Raw genomic sequence first — 17,384 nt, 5'->3', positions numbered from 1 at the left:
TGTTTTTGGTTTTAAAATGGATTCAGGAACAAACGAACAAACAGAAGCCTTCTGATCTGGCGCTGAGGCTTTTATTTTTACAGCCTGTTTCCGGAGACGCTCTCTCGCGCAGCCCGCCTGCTGTGCTGCGCGCTGCTGCCTGCACACAGAGAGGCAGCTCCAGACGCACAGCAGCACCGCTCCGCTTCCAGTCTCTGTCCGGGAGCCCACATCATGCATGGAGGCAAGAGAGGACTGGTGGCTCCGCAGAACACCTTCCTGGAGAACATCGTCCGGCGCTCCAGCGGTGAAAATAACATCCATTTCAATTATTATCAACAGATGCATTTTAAAAAAATGTTTTTATTTATACTTATTATACTTAGTATAGCTTAATTTCACATATTTTTCAAAAAGTTAATGTATTATTGCTTTTGTATGAGTGTAAAACATTTTTTAAACCTGCATGTTATATGATGTGTGAGAAGCAGGTTGTTTCTTTTGTCTGTTATTTTAAATATAGGTTTTGATTTTCACTTTCCCAAAAAAATGTAAATGTGTGTATTTTTTAGAGGTTAACGCTGTTAAATTCATGTGCAAAGTAAACACCATACAGTAGTAGAAGAGATTATGGATTTTTTTAGTGCGGCACTCAGACAGTAAATATGAGAACATGCTTTTCCATACCTTTAACGATTGGATGATTGGAAGTTAATGTCGTTTTTGAACATTACATTTTGTGATTTTTATCTCCTCCTTGTGCATACATGTCTTAAAATGAGGAGTGCGAATTTGCTTTTTTCTGGAAAAAACACTGGCACATTTTGAACAGGATTTATCTAGAGAGACAAACGAAAAAATGCAAGGATTGCAAAAAAAAATAATTCAAAGACTAGACACCTTTGTCAGGCTCTTCTTAGAAAAATGAAAATTCTATGCAAAGAAAACAAAAAGTGCTTTCACTTAATGCTGTTTTCCATAAGAATAGACATGATGATGACATGCATGATCAGTCAATCAATGTTACTTTTCAGATAATCTTAATGCCTTTAATGTTGTGTTCAGTTGTAGACAAATGAAACATTTTTACTTTTACCCCTCCACGCCGTCTATAGTGTCTTAAATCTCGTAAAGCTGAGGAACTTTTCAGCTCCCCATCAATATTTAATTTGCATTAAAGGCGGACAATCCAGTGTCGAGTTGCTCCAAATAGTGATGACTTGGCTTGATGCCTCAGTTCGATGTGGCAATAAGCATATTGAGGTCAGGATTTTGTTTATTGTGATTTTTCATTTTACGGACTCCTATTAATAAGAATGCAGACACAGATGTTCCAACTGGTTTGCAGAAGGGTCACTTTTATATGTAAAGACGCGCCACAGCTCCATCCCCCGGTGGTGTCATCCTTCCCGTGTCTCTGCTCGCAGAAACCAGTTTCCTGTTGGGGAATGCACAGATTGTGGAGTGGCCGGTCGTATACAGCAATGATGGATTCTGCAAGCTGTCCGGATACCACAGAGCTGAGGTCATGCACAAGAGCAGCACATGCAAGTAAGAGGCCATCTGTGCCACGAGAAGACTGAATGTGAAGGTGCAGCGGATGCTTTTCTTCACATGGTCCAGTGGCACATTCATTTTGCATCAAGACTCTTTTATTGAAGCTTGATTGCGCAGATTGTTTTACATAATAAATGAGAGCCAAAGAGTTTAGAAATCTTTTAAGTCCTGACTACTTTTTAGGTGAAAGAAAAACATCTTCACATTTAGCCTCTATTGTCGACTTTAATTACCACTCCAATCATCCTCAGTTTTTGAGTCACATATTTTTTCTTTAATTCAATTCAATTTTCAATTCAATTTTATTTGTATAGCCCAAATTCACAACAACAGTCGTTTCATTGGGCTTCGTAAAGGTAATTGAAAAAGTTAAACATAAGATCAAAAGGATCATGAATACATAGAATTCAATAGGAAAATACTAAATTGAACTAACTAAACACTGACACATGACAAGTTAGTCATGTAGGGGTGGCTGTGGTGCAGAGGCAGAGCGGTTGACCTCTGAATGGGAGATCGCAGGTTTGATTCGCACTCTGTGCGCCTATGTGTTGAAGTGTCCTTGAGCAAGACACTGAAGTTACACATGGCTCCTGGTGGTTACAGCTTGGCGCCAGTGTGCGGCAGCGGTGTGTGAATGTGTGCGTGCATGGATGATGGGACTGTAAAGTGCTTTGGGCCTTCTAAGAAGGTAGTAAAGCATCATATAAATAAATACACGCCAATAACCATTTTAGCATGATGTTTTTGTCTTGCAGCTTTATGTTTGGTGACTTGACCGATGCAAAGACCATCGATAATATCAGACAAACCTTTGACAACTATGAGTCCAATTTCTACGAGGTACTTCTCTACACAAAGCACAGTAAGTCTGACTTCAAAGGTACTAATATCATTTTCTCCCCCTTTCGTCTGCCAATCTCACAACCAAAGTTCCGTTTTGTTTGTGTCCAACAGGAAAACCAATATGGCTTTACATGCAGATAGCTCCTATCAGAAATGAAAACGACAAGGTTGTGCTTTTTCTCTGCACCTTCAGAGACATCACACTTTTCAAGCAGCCCATTGAAGACGAATCAGCTAGAGGTAAAAAAAGAACTTCATCATGAACTATTACACAATGTTTTACTTTGGAACATCAGGGTCGATCTAAAAATAGCTTGATAATTTGATGTAAAGACAGTGGAGGGAAAGCGCGGCCAAAGCTCGAGTGCACATGGTTTAGCAGGCGGTTTCTTCTGTTAAGCAGAACTGTCCAGGTGTCGTGTTTACAGCTCAGTGCACACCTTTCTGAGGGTCTTTGCCGCGTCATGTCCCCAGAGGGTTCAAGAACCCACCGAGAGTCTTCAAGGATGTTCAACAGAAAGGCACACGTCTGAAAAAAGAGGACAGGTCTTTAAAAGAAGACAAAATCACCAAAAAGATGATTCTGGCATTGAGTTGCTCAAATGGAATAAATATATGTTGCAGTGGCTGTATGATACATGTATTATAAACACCACTAAATGATGATAGTTATGTCTCAACAATCTTAATTTCTGTTTTCAACTCACAACTGGAAATTTGGGTTAACAATTTGAAATTCAAACAAATCAAAGCTAAAAGATACACACATTACATGATCAGTTACTTTAATCCTAACAGAACGCTGAGTGCTGTTACAGTAAATGAGAGCTTTTTAAATGTCTGCTGCTGAAGGTCTTACTGGTTGGACAGGACCATGGGTACCGTGGTGCAGCATCTTTCCTATTTCTCAGAACAGGATCACCTATAGAGGAGCAGTTGCTGTTCAAAAACATTCAAGTATTGATATTTCCTTCTAAACATAAAAGCTGCCTATACCATTTACCCTAATGTCCCCTGGCTTGGAACCAAATGAAGTTTAATTTCCCTCCCCTTTAGCCCGGTGGACATTGCATCCGTGATTACAGACAAGAACGTCACATTTGGACTTGTCTGAGCACAGAACACTGTCCCACTCTGAAACAGTGCGTCTGAAATGAGTCTTTTCCCACAGGAACCAGCAACACTTCTGGATCAGATTTAAAAATGGGTTCCTTTCTGCTTGACAGAGCTTTAACTGTCATTTTCAGATGGCACAAAGGTTCGTGCTAACTCACAGAAGTTGGGCATTTCAGAATCATTTAGTGATGCCATTGGCACCAACATGCCCTTGAGTGATGGCGAGTTGTTTGAGACCACAGACATCCAAACTGTACCTGACGCACAGGGATTTCTCCAGTTCATTCTGTTCTGTAGATGGTAAACTTTGAGAGCTTCCACAGCTGGACATCAAGAAACATTGTTTTCAAATAATTCAGCAATTTTTCAAACTATTTTTCAGGTTAAAGACATTATGTCTAAATTAACTTTCCCTTTTGAAGATATTCCTTAATAACTAATAACATTACTGAATTGATATAATTAAAGCTAACTAGTTGTTAGTTGTTCCCCCTATTTTTGTCTTTTAAAAAATACTTGGTATTTTGGCCCATTTGTTGAACCTGTCCAACCATGGACAACTGTGGACAATCAGATTTGAACACATTTACTGTTTGTAGTTACGTTTTTTGATTAATATTTAGAAATCTTTCAGTTTTTATGCTATTAAAAAACAAACATCTGGCCAACTTTTCTAGACTTCAAGTTGTAAAACTATACTTCTTGTTGGATAGGATGGACAAAGTTTGCTAGGCTCACCAGGGCTCTGACCAACAATCGCAATCTGGTGCAGCAGCTGGCCCCGCTGAACAAGACCGAGGTCAGCCACAAGCCCTCCAGACTGGCTGAGGTGAGCAGGTCTGACTCAGAGCGTGTTTCCTGAAAGAGTAGAATAAGAAAAGGGTCTTTGAGATGATTCTGCTCTAAAGCTGTAAAATCTTTTCTCTTAACAAAAGGCTCTCCAGTTGGGATCGGACATTCTCCCACAGTACAAGCAGGAGGCCCCCAAGACTCCCCCTCACATCATACTCCACTACTGCACCTTCAAGACCACCTGGGACTGGATCATCCTCATCCTGACCTTCTACACCGCCATCATGGTGCCGTATAACGTTTCCTTCAGGACCAAGCAGAACAACCTGGCGTGGCTGGTGGTGGACAGTGTGGTGGACGTGATCTTCCTGGTTGACATTGTACTCAACTTTCACACCACCTTTGTGGGTCCAGCTGGGGAGGTCATATCAGACGCCAAGCAGATCCGGATGAATTACCTAAAGACGTGGTTCGTCATTGATCTGCTGTCTTGTTTGCCATACGACATCATCAACGCCTTTGAACATGTGGAAGAGGTGAGGGTGCATCAAGATCAATTTATGCATTACCGGAATTTATCACCATAACATTTTAAATTGCTTATTTTTAATGTCAAAAGCGCTAAAACCCAAAGCAAAAGTAATGAGAAATACAATACATGTACTTTTACTTATCAACAAGGGTTTATTTATCTAACACCTTTACCAAAGAATGTTAATGTGAGATTATTTCTAGAATTTGTCTAGCTTTAAATGTGATTTTCTGAACATTCGTCCACTTTGATGCTCTTCCTTCAGGATCCGGTCCCACATCCATCCCCAGGGAGTCATCTCCGTGATTTTACCCACTTTCACAGGAATTTTACTCGAGCTGAAGACTCTGTTCTCCCGGTAAGTCTCTTTTCCAAAGCCATAAAAATACATTTTCAGTGACTCAAATTCTGAGAAACTTCTCATTACTGTTATGATATGTGGCATGTGATGTGCATTCTTGACCACGCTGTTAGCCCACGTTGGGCAAGCAGGGAGGGACTTCTTCTTCTTCTATTTCTAATGTCTACTAGCACATGCCCACTACCTACAGTTGGAAAAAGCTTGGTGCCAATTGTCAAAGCAGTGCAAATCTGGCAAATGAAGGCTTTTTCGTTTACATTTATTCCAATATGAAAGACTTGGTGTCACATAAGTACAGTCGGGCAGAGTTATTCATTTCTCCTCCATGATCAGTTTTCAAACGGTTAGTACTTCCATAAATTATAACCTGGTTTAAACTTTTAATGGCCGTGCATTTTTCAGAGCCTGAAAACGGTTGTAGAAACTTGCAACAAGTAGCTCTTGAACATGACATTTTTGAATACGGAAGCCCAAAATGCGCATTTACAAGCATTTACATAGACATAGATTTAAGCTGGAAGTGGCCACTTGAACCTGCGTTGCAGAGGACGGCGTGAAACGTAGATGAACATATTTCCGTCAGATGTTAAAAGAATCTGCATCTAAAACCAGCAGGTTACATATGAATCTTTTAGCTACTTCCCACTGTTTAGAGGTCACTTCAAGTGAAATAATTGTCAGTTTGCCGTTCGGTTTTTGGCTGGATGAAGCTGCATTGTGGCTCTGCTGAATGGACAGACTCTGTACACCCTGGGTTTTGCATTTTACAAGAGCAAAAATGTCATCAGTTCTTCTTGGAAAATCCCTTTAATAGTGGAGAATCTTTGCTTTAGGTGCACTTTGCTGTCTCAGTGCCTTAGTGCTTCATGGCACTGATTCAATAAAACGTTGGAAACATTCCCCAAAGATTTTGGTCTAAACTGTCATTATAGTCTAATGTATTTGCTTCACTTTAACATCAAATTGGCTGGATAATGCTTTCATAGTTCGACTGGGCAATTTCAAAGTTAAGACTCATCAAAGCAGCAGTTGTGTGTTCTGGTCAGACATGAGTGGAACCCGCTGCGGTCTTTGGCTGAATAACAGTCATCCTAAATCTTCTGTATACTTTGGTTGATTCCGAATTGTCTTTCTTTTAGTTCGTTCTCTGTAAACCCAGGAGAAGATTAAGTAGAAGAATTTTTGCAGATCAGCAAAAAAAAAAAAAAAAAAAAAGACATGGTTCCAAAAAGCATTTAAAGTCACTTAAACCTCAGCAAGCTTAATTCGGTTTATGTATTGGTTATTCCTCCTTAATGAACTGACATGTGATGAGTTGGCATATAAATGGAAGCGGTTCAAGGCTTATAACTCAAAATAGCTGCAATAAACTGCAGTTTCATTTATCTATTGTGTGTAAAAAAGGAGCACTGACCTCCTAGAACTACTGCTGGGACTTTTTCAGGACCAGAATCATGTTCAGCCAACTTCTGGCTGATATTTGGTTTTTGAATGGATGTAAAACTGCTGACAAGATTTTGCTTCAGACATAAAGGTGCGTTTGAAGACGGGAAACTACAAATTTTTGTCTTGTTTCAGTAAGACTACTGAATGGACAGAAACCTTTTGGACTGTATTTTGTTTTTTTGAAAAGGAACAGACCTAAATGAGCTTTCCCATTCCTCCACCCTGCAGGGTCTCAGCAGCCTCTTCAGCTCCCTGAAAGTGATCCGCCTGCTGCGTTTGGGTCGAGTGGCACGAAAGCTGGATCACTATCTGGAGTACGGAGCAGCCGTCCTGGTTCTGCTGGTGTGCGTCTTTGGACTGGTGGCCCACTGGCTCGCCTGCATCTGGTACAGCATCGGGGACCATGAGGTCATCGATGAAACCACCAACAACATCAAGACGGACAGCTGGCTCTACCAGCTGGCTCTGAGCATGGGAACCCCGTACCGATACAACGTCAGTGGAAGGGGCCAGTGGGAAGGCGGGCCCAGCAAAGACACCCTGTACATTTCTTCTCTCTACTTCACCATGACAAGTCTCACCACCATCGGGTTTGGCAACATCGCTCCAACCACAGACGGAGAGAAGATTTTCTCTGTGGCGATGATGATGGTGGGCTGTAAGTACTCATCCACCAAAAAGCTCCAGAATCTTCTTTACTCCTCAAACCCACTTTCCAATGATCTGCAGCTGAAGTGGAAACAAATCCAGTAGATCTGAAATTACATAAGAGCACAGCGGGCTCTTCATTTCTATTCTGGGTATAAATGATTGTCAGCAGAGCAGTACGTGGAGATGGCATTATGATGACATTGAGACTTTCTTGATGTATAAACAAGACGATGCAGAAGATAAAATCATTTGGATGAATTTACTGCCCGTGTTACGAAGCAGAGGAGGGCAGTTTGCTCCAACTCAACAACATAGAATACAGTTCAATTGCATATAGATAGATTGACAGATAGAACTTTAATTAATCCCACGACGGGAAATTTATGTCACTATAGCTTAAACACAAGATTGTAAAAAAAAAAAAAAAAAACAGATACCATGGTGAACTGAGATATAGAGATAAATTAGAACAGACCTTTTTAAAAATACAAATCAGCAATTAGAACTGTATTTAAAGCCTACACAATAAAAAAACATATTTGGGACAGTAAAGTTAATAGTTAATTATGCTTGACTGAGACATTTGATTACTTTGATCTGATCAAATGAAGTTGATCAGTTTGTTAAGGACATTCATCTGCTGTTTGACCACCGGGGGAAAGTCTACCAGCTGTCCCCAACTTACCCCCTTCCTTATATAATCTCTTATTAGGGTGATGGGGGTTCAGCCTGCGATGCACCCCTTGGGGGGAGGAGGGGACTTGGCAGTGTCCCCCCTCCCATGGTTGTCGTATGAAATAGGCCCCCCCCCCTCTCGTTTTTAATTGCACCTTAGACATGTACGACCCTTGGTAGGGGGGGTACTTGGACATTACTGCCAGCAAGCAGGAGATGTCCTCTCACTCAGTGCCCTACCTGCCAATTTTAACTGCACCCCCTTAGTACACACACCCTTTACCCCTCAAAATATACACTCCAATGCAAACACACATACATGCACACACACACCTTCACAAACACACACACATGCATTTCACAAGGAAGGTGGGACCTCGGACCATCTGTCCCCTACCCCATCCCCGGTAGGGGGTATTGGGCCATGTGTTCCCTGGGTGCTGGCTTACTAGGCCCGGCAGCCCTCTCTCCATGCAAGGAAGGGGATCCCTGAGTTCTCTGGCAAGACCAAGAGCTGGGGATCACATTATATCTTAGCCTGGGGGGTGTCCGTGTCCCTTTGGGTGGGTTCTGGTCCTTGCCCTTGAGCGCTGGGCCTCGCCAAATTTCCAACTGTGGGCGAGCCTGGTCGGGTCATGTTTGCAACACTTTTTGTGGACCCCCTGTTTCCCTGGGTGTCCTCCCCCTGGGCGGGGATGGCTGGCCTCTGCCTTGCTCTCTCCTGGACCAGCCGTGGGCCGGGTGGGTGGCTGCCCGTACCTGGGGTTGGGGGGATGCCCAGAACTCCTGGGTGGTGATGAAGTGCTCCTCTAGGGCTGTGGGCGCTCTTTTGGGGCGGGGTCCCGCGTTGGGCCCTCCTGGCGGGGGGGCTGCTCTCCTGGTTGGGCTGGAGCTTGCACTCTCTGTCCCCCCATGCCTCCCTGCTCTCTGGCTTTGGGGGCCCCCGAGTCGGTCCTGCTGGCCCTGGCCTGGGTGGTGGATGTGATCGCCCGGGGGGGGGGCGGTTGTTCTCTATCTGCTGCTGTGCGGGTGTTGGGGGGTTCTGGCTGCCACTGCTGCTGTGGCAGGGGTCTTGGTGTGGGGATGGCTGGGCACTCTCCCTCCTTTTTACATTCCATCATCCATTTTAGAAGAACATAAACTTGAGCACAGGGGTTAGTTCACCTAGTTTGCGTGATTGAATGAAATGTTTCACACTAGTTGGTTTGAAGGCACAAGTATGCGTGTGTGAACAGTATTTGCATTGTGTACATGTTGACATGTGAACATTTTTGGAGCCAACAGGTATGTCTGTAACAGTTGAGTGTGTGTGGACAGGCCCCGCCCTTATAGACTTTTATAACATCTGAACCTCACTGTAATGAGTATAACCATCCAGAAACTCGTTGCGTTATGCTGCTTCATGGTTTTACCCTCCTACCCCCCCTTCTATAATCACCCTCCTACCCCCCCTCTCTAACATCCCTCCCTCTTCTTCCCTCCTTTCCGTCCGGTCCAACACAAACATTTTTCAAATATGATTAAAATGAATAAAGTTTGGCCTCAATTACAAAAGGGGTTTATTCAGACATACCTCTGGTTTGTCAGAAGATTCATAACCCCTCTTGTTAGAATAAAATATGTCCAACACAGGAGGCCTTCAGCTCTCATCTGTTTGCCCAACTGTTGGACAGGACAAGTAAAAAAAAAAAAAAAAAATTCACCTCTGAGTTGTGGGCGAGACTGTTAACTTGAAGCAACCCCACCCCCCTCTTCTCCTCCAAAGCAGGGAGTGTGTGGCCCGTCCAGTGTATTTCCCATGTAACAAATAAGCTCCTTTTCAAATGGCATTTTGTTGTTTCCTCCTGATTCACAGTGATTTAAATAAAGAACACACAGCACAGAAATGCAGTTTTAATCTTAATTTTTTTATTCATGCCCTCCATCATAAGAAAAATGCCAAAAGAATATGTTAAAAACAACAACAACATGATTTTCATAAGAGTGGGTCTGTAAGGAAAATATGTAAGCTGATCAATTTTAGGAAGACCTTTTGTCTAGTAAGATCAAGAGTCTGACTGACTGATGACTGATCTGATATTTTTACTCCTGAAATAAGGCAGAAATGGACATTTTGTTTTAGAAAATGTTAACCTCCTAATGAATCCACAGTAGCTCCTTTTGCTCTCTGTGCGTTTCACTTTTGGTTGCAGCCTGGAACCACCATGCTGATTTTAGGAGCGGGTTTACGTGATAACACAAAGTGACATGTTCAGTTCTCCTGTGTGTCTCTCACATCCAAGAAAAAAAATGTTTTCCACTGAGTTTTACCTAAATCACTTCTCTGTCATTTTTATAATTAGCACACATACTTTCAATTCAAGATCTAGATTGAATTTTGGACATTTTTTACCTTTAAACAAGGAATTCTTTTTTCCTTTTATGAACTTATTCCCACAGTTTTACAGTTTGCATGCACACTTTGAGCTGCACTTGACTCTAAACTGGATCAGTATGAAGCTTCAATAATGTCATTTGTTGCCTGAACTCAGAGGAGGAAGAGCTCAGCATGTACTTCCCAGTTGTGTAACATCACTGCAAGGCAGTACACACCGACTCATGCCACCCCTCCATAATGAAGTTTATGGTGGGGATGTGATCAGTTGTTGGCTCTGTTAGGTGAAGTTATACTGGTTGCATTCTTGATCATGGCGTCTCTCGTGTAAAGCAGCATGGAAAGTGATGCAGCAAATCCACAGAAACAGCCTCGCTCACAGGTTTGTGCTTCTGGAAGCAAACGCACACGGCTGTGATGATGCCACGATTGCAAACGCATCTCAGTTGCACTGCTGTGTCGGCTTGAATTTGTGATCCATAAATCTTTTGCTACAGATACACTAATTATGTGGCAGGGGAGGGCGATCGGAGCAGGGAGATTTGCCTGCAGGCTGCAGGGGGATAAGTGGACAATGAGCCATCACGTTAGATATGCGCGGTAACTTCCGTGATCCTGCTGTGGAGACATTTTCTCCTTGAGTGGGTTCTGTGAAACCTCACAACACGAGATCCTGACTGACTCTTTGAGGTCACTGCAGCGCAGACTCTGACTCTGGAAATGTCCCAGTAAAATTTTGTTAAAGGCATTTATTGTGTGACCATGGCTCTTAATGCTGAACAGAACACAGCATAAAACAAGAGATTTAAAGAGAATAAATAGAAACGAGTTAAAAATGACCATATATAATTATTAAATCTTAAGCTTAAAAAGATTTTTTTCTAAAATAAAGATAACCCATACCAAAATTAACAATTGAAAATAAATTTTAAAAAGAATTAAATACTGTTCTCTGGACTTTGTATTATAGATTTTATCACCATCAGCTTTCAAAAGAAACTTAAAGTAAAGTTGAAACAAAATAAGGATAAAGCTCAACTTAAATACATTTTTTGGAAAAAAGGTTTGCTGTTTGAAAAATCTTTTACACTAAATAAATCTTATTTAAAACCTACACTGATGAAAACTGTGTTCTTGTCTGTTTTATGATGATGGAGGACAGAAATTAAGAAAAATTTGCATTTCTGAATTTATCTTTTTTCAAATCTTTTTGAATCAGTAAAAAGATTGATTAAAAAAAAGAGCTTATTGTTGACGTACATACAGTAATACGCCAGGCGAGCCACAATCTTCTTGCTCCTCTGTGTGACAGGAATGGGAAACGGGGAGGGGTTGCTCTGTGCCAAAAGAATTAAAAGTTTGTAAATATGTAAAAAAATGTGATCAGATTTTAAAGAATTCCAATGTACAAAAACCAAAGTGTGTCACTTGTATGTTTATGACTTAAAAAACATGATTTTGTCCCTCTAGTTAAAAAAATTACATTTTATGCCTAATATTTCTTCTAAAAAAGCTCCTCCACCCACCGTTGCATTGTGATGTGCTCTTCTCTGCGGTTCAGCTGCTTTTTACTCGACGTTCTCCTTTGACTTCCTTCACAGCGCTGCTGTACGCCACCATCTTTGGAAACGTCACCACCATCTTCCAGCAGATGTACACCAACACCAACCGCTACCATGAGATGCTCAACAACGTGCGCGACTTCCTTAAGCTTTATCAGGTTCCCAAAGGTCTGAGCGAGAGGGTCATGGACTTCATCGTCTCCACCTGGGCCATGTCTAAGGGCATCGACACGGACAGGGTGAGGACCAGACTAAAAGAGGAGAAGATGAAACTTTTGGAACTCATTTTTATCCAAACAAGTGACTGGATTATCTTGACTAATCTCCTTCAGGTTCTGTCCATCTGTCCCAAAGACATGCGTGCGGACATCTGTGTTCACCTGAACAGGCAGGTGTTCAACGACCATCCTGCTTTTCGTCTGGCGAGCGACGGCTGTCTGCGCTCCTTAGCCGTGGAGTTTCAGACCACGCACTGCGCACCTGGAGACCTCATCTTCCACATTGGAGAGAGCGTGGATACGCTCTGCTTCGTCGTCTCCGGTTCACTCGAAGTCATCCAGGACGATGAGGTCATCGCCATCCTTGGTGAGCTCGTGGCGTTTCTTCCTGTTTCACTGTAGGAGGAGGAAATGTGAGCCTCGCTTGATGTTTGGTCCCATCCAGGTAAAGGGGATGTGTTTGGAGATGTGTTCTGGAGGGAGACGACGCTGGCTCGGTCCTGTGCAAACGTGCGATCGCTGACTTACTGCGACCTCCACGTCATCAAGAGGGAAGCTCTGATGAGGGTGCTGGACTTCTACACAGCGTTCGCCAACTCCTTTTCCCGCAACCTCATCCTGACCTGCAATCTACGAAAACGGGTACAAAGTTTTCATGTGCTGCTAAATCCAAGAAAGAAATGAAGGAGCAATCATTTGAATGTTCCCTTAACCCTTTTGCTATCTTAGATGACCCCACCCTTACTTTGACGTTTTCTTCTTACCATGACAAAGGAGGATAAAGGTGGAAAGATTTCATGTAATCCATGGACACCAGTGAAGATCACAAATCATTGAAGAAAAAAGGTTCAGAGCACTGTCTAGTGGGTCTAGATGACCCAAATCCCAACATTTAAGTGCCTATGATAGCACAAGGGTTACAAGAGTAGTACACTTTATTTTAGTTGGCAGACTTGAGTAGTATAAGTACAAGTCTTCTATAGACCATGTATGTGTAGCATAGGAGGTACACTGTACTAACTGAATACTACAAACTAAATTGGAACATCTGCGACAGACTGGCGGACTGTCCAGGATGTCCCCTGCCTTTGCCCACAAGTGGCTGGGATAGGCTCCAACACCCCCGTGACCCCGAAAGGGTTAAAAACAGCAGAAGATAAATGAAATAAGATGAATGAATAGATTGGAACATTTTAAGTATAGTATAGTATAGTATATAAAAAAAATAAACTTCAAGTATATTTGTAGTACACGTACGCTTAAATAGACTACTTTTTTGCAAGGGCTAAATGTATCTCACAGTCTAAAGGCCCCAGAATTCCTTTTTTGGTCAAATGGCAAGCTTGAACAATTTCATTAAAGCAATAAATGAAAACCCCATGTCAACCCCAAACTGGATGCACCTCTTAAAGTTCAACTCCGATCGTCTTTTGAACTAGTTTCAAAGTTTTCCTAGTGGTCTTTTCATTATGATTATGCTGTTTTTAGACAAAAAAAGATAATAAATACATACCTGTGTTGTTTTCTAGGAGATAGTTTCTGCAGAGCGGCAGAAGTTCATTACAAATTTACTGCTGAGTTGTGGGCAGGACTGTTGGCACGGAGCACCGCCGCCCCCCTCCCCATTACGGAGGGGAGCAGGGAGCTTGTGGTCCGCTCAGAGTATTTTCTTCGTCACAAATGAGCTATTTTTCAAACTACATTTTTTCATCTGCTCCTGATTCACAATGATTTGAATGAAGAAATACTCTGAAATGCAATTTTGAGCTGAATTTTCTTAATATATGTTATCCATCATGGGAAATGGTGCAAGAACACGTTAAAAACACCAAAAGCACCATTTTTATTGGAGTGGGTCTTTAATTCTGATCAGGAGACCACAGAACTTCTTGCATTTGAGTCATTTATCCAGCTGTTAGGACCTTTTAAAAGTCAGATTAACTGTTCCAAAGAGCCTCCAGACAATCGGCAGCAATTCTCCAAACAAGATTGATCATTGAACAACATTACACCAGTGCAGCCTAAAAAACAAAAAAAACAGAAGCTGGTGCAGCTTTCTGAAACATCAAATCTCTGGAACTTAGGTAGAAGATTGTTTTAACGTTGAAAACACAATGCAAACATAAATAATCACTGGAGAAATTAAGTTAACATGGGTTGGGCTTGGCGATCCCTCTATTGATAGTTGGTTTGGTCCAGTAAGCTTTATCCACAAGACTTTATGAAATCTGATTCCCATATTTTCCAGTCCAAGCAGATCAACTTGTCTTTTAGTGTCTCTGCTGTGTCTTATGGGAGGAAAGCATTTCTATAATCTATTCTGCTGAGTGTGTGGGATGTTTCATCTTCGATGCTGAGGTTAAGATGTAGACCTGCGTCTGCGCAAACTGAATTCCACTTTGAAGTTTTATGCTCCATTCAACCAAACAGACACTTTCTAAGGAAGAATTGAACTAAAGAAGGTAAGAAACTGACCAAATAAAAAATTAAAGATGTTTTCTGCAATGAAAAGTCCTTTTTGTGCTTATTTTACTTTTTTTAGAGTTTAAAAAGATGAATAACTGAACAAATTACACTATATTACCAAGAAGTATTGGCTCATCTGCCTAGACTCGCATATGAACTGAAGTACCATCCCATTCCTAACTCATAGAGTTAATATGATGTCGCTCCTCATTGTTTTGAGACACAGTGTTCTCTACACCTCGCAGGTCATCTTCAGGAAGATCGCAGATGTGAAGAGGGAGCAGGAGCGGCAGAAGAGCGAGGTGGCGCTCTCCATCCCCGAAGACCATCCTGTTCGCAAACTGTTCCAGAAGTTCCGACAGCAGAGAGACGCTCAGACGACAGAAGAGTCACACTTTGATCACAATTGCATCCAGGTGGAGGCGCAGCATCACACCCCCCCAGACTTGGACTCCAGCCGTCAGCAGCAGCCGGCAGACACTCCATCTTCAGAGGAACAGATTGATAAAAATGCTCAACAGACTTTTGAGCATCCTGAGAAGAACAAGCGAAGCTGCATCCAGGTCACTGTGGAGTCTAGACCCAGACAGTGTCAGCAGAGCGGTACGGGTGGAGCTCCGGCGGGAGGCAGCAGCAGAGGCGCCCGAGGCTGGGCCAGGTTTAAAGTGGCCACTCCTGCAGAAGCAACACATCCCGCTGTGGAGGAGGAGACACAGGAGCAAGAAGCTTCACAGACCTCAGAACAGTTTGAGCCTGTCAGCAAGAGCCAAGAAACAGAGGAGGGTCCACACACGGAGGGCCTGGAGGGTGGGAGCACTGCAGGAGAGGCGGGGGACCAAACAGGTTTCATGCACAAAACAGACTCCTGTGACAGCGGCATTACCAAGAGCGACCTGCGCATCGACCGAGCAGGAGACTTGAGGAGCTCGTTTGAGAGGAGCCCGATGGAGAAGAGTCCCCTGGAGAGGAGTCCGTTTGAGCACAATCCGGGTGTTTACACCGAGGTCTCCATCAGACAGGCCTTCATGCAGCCAGCCTCTGAACAAACTCTGCTCCAAGCATCACTGCATGAAGCCAAACTGGAGCTGAAGGGAGACATTAAAAGACTGAGCAGTCGGCTTTCACTCCTGGAGTCGCAGGTGAGCGAGATCCTCAGACTGCTGTCGGTGAAACGCAGACTTTCACTGCCTCCAGTTTCTGCCAGAGCAAGGATGAAAAGTCAAGACTGTGTTACGTCTTCCAGGCCGGTTTCACCCAAAACGGAATATTGACTTTAAAAAAAACTGACATCTTCCATTCTTCACGCTGCATGTCTTGCTGAACAGAAGTGACAATAAAGACTCTTGTGCATGCAGAAACAGGGATTTTGTAAAACTAAGTCAGCTATGCAACCTTTACTCAAAACGAAGAGCAAATAAACAAATGCACGAAAACGCTAACTTGAGTCGCTAATACAGGGTAGATGATACCCTACAAAAGGTGCTTTTTGAAAAATGTCACATCCTGAGAACAAACGTTGATTTGTTTTTCCTGCTTTATTGTGAAAATCTTTAGAATCAGGTAATGTTTGTGCCTTACTGAAGTAAACCACCAAAAATTACTCCTATCAACGAAATTAACTCTTTGTCATTGTAAATATTCATGGGTTTTGTCTTTTTTCTTGCAAAATTTGTTTTTCCCGAAATAAATAAACACTTCAGCAGGTAATTACAGCAAAGTTACTGTACTTTCCTCAGGTATATTTGTTTGTAACAGACGATTTAAATAATTTATTGCTGCATTTGTTTTCTGTGTGACTGAATATAGCTTAGTATATACCGTAAGGATGACAGCATGTGACTGGTAGTGGATTTATGTTACTTATAGTCGTCTTGCACGCATCCGAATGAACCGTCAGCTGTAAAACAAATAACTAAAACTGATACCCGCTTATCTTTTGTTGATGTGGCACATAATCAGAGATGGGTTGGAACGAGTTACTTAAGTAAAAACTGTACTCTAACATGTAGTTTTGCTGCATCAACGGAATGCCTTGTTGCTGCTGTGAAAACTGTATATATGTTCAAAACTTTATTTAAAAATATCTGGAACTAGCAGAATTTTTCATTAATTTATTTATTTATTGTTTACCTGATTCCATAAGCTTTAGATTTGAAATCAAATGTCTTTAAAGTGCGACTTTGTACTTCGGTAATTTATTTTTCTTGTTATTTTTTTACTTTTATTTGAGTAAATATACCATTTTCTTTTTTACTTGTATCCGAGTTATATTGTCTTTAGGAAAAGCTACTCATATTTGAGTACAGTTTTTTGGACGCTCAACCCAGATCTGTACATTGTTTTTGTTTTCTGCATGTGAAAATTATGACATGTTAACTGCATTTTTGCAAATGGGTATTAACACCATATTTCAAAAATAAATAACCTCCTTAAGAGGTGAGTTGTGTGAAAAATTCTTAACAGTGAAGAGACCAGAAATAATATAAATATAAAAAAGTGTTTTTAAATTAATGCTGTTAGAAAATAAAATTAATTTCAAATGTGCATAGGGTTTCAGTATTATGGAAGTTTTTCCTGATAAAGACTTCAATATGCAGTACTGCTGTTCTTAAAATTTGATTTTTTTGAGAAACTTGAAAGAGAAATCAGAACATTGGCTTTAAAGACTTTATAATACTCTGTAACCGGATTTTAAAAAAAATCATAGAAAAACCTGCAATCTCATTGTTTAAGGCTTATGTGGGAAAAATAAAGGTATTTAAAAACAAGATGATATGTTTAAACACATTTTGTGCACTTGTCATGATTT

At 41.7% G+C, this 17,384-nt stretch overlaps 1 protein-coding gene across 1 annotated transcript; it reads left to right on the top strand.

Moving 5' to 3' along the window:
• Positions 1-144: 144 nt before the first annotated feature.
• Positions 145-17,343, top strand: LOC101174795 (potassium voltage-gated channel subfamily H member 5-like). The gene is made up of 12 exons (XM_011491954.3): positions 145-286; positions 1,407-1,530; positions 2,295-2,401; positions 2,494-2,622; positions 4,212-4,327; positions 4,434-4,826; positions 5,088-5,180; positions 6,858-7,287; positions 11,931-12,130; positions 12,224-12,476; positions 12,555-12,751; positions 14,821-17,343. Exons 1-12 carry the CDS (start codon positions 214-216, stop codon positions 15,844-15,846), a joined length of 3,141 nt encoding a protein of 1,046 aa, XP_011490256.1. The 5' UTR covers positions 145-213; the 3' UTR covers positions 15,847-17,343.
• Positions 17,344-17,384: the final 41 nt, after the last annotated feature.

Source organism: Oryzias latipes, chromosome 24 (genome assembly GCF_002234675.1).
Source record: "Oryzias latipes chromosome 24, ASM223467v1".
Taxonomy (NCBI): domain Eukaryota; kingdom Metazoa; phylum Chordata; class Actinopteri; order Beloniformes; family Adrianichthyidae; genus Oryzias; species Oryzias latipes.
Note: the sequence above shows the minus strand (reverse complement) of the source record. Positions and strands in the feature narration are given on the sequence as shown.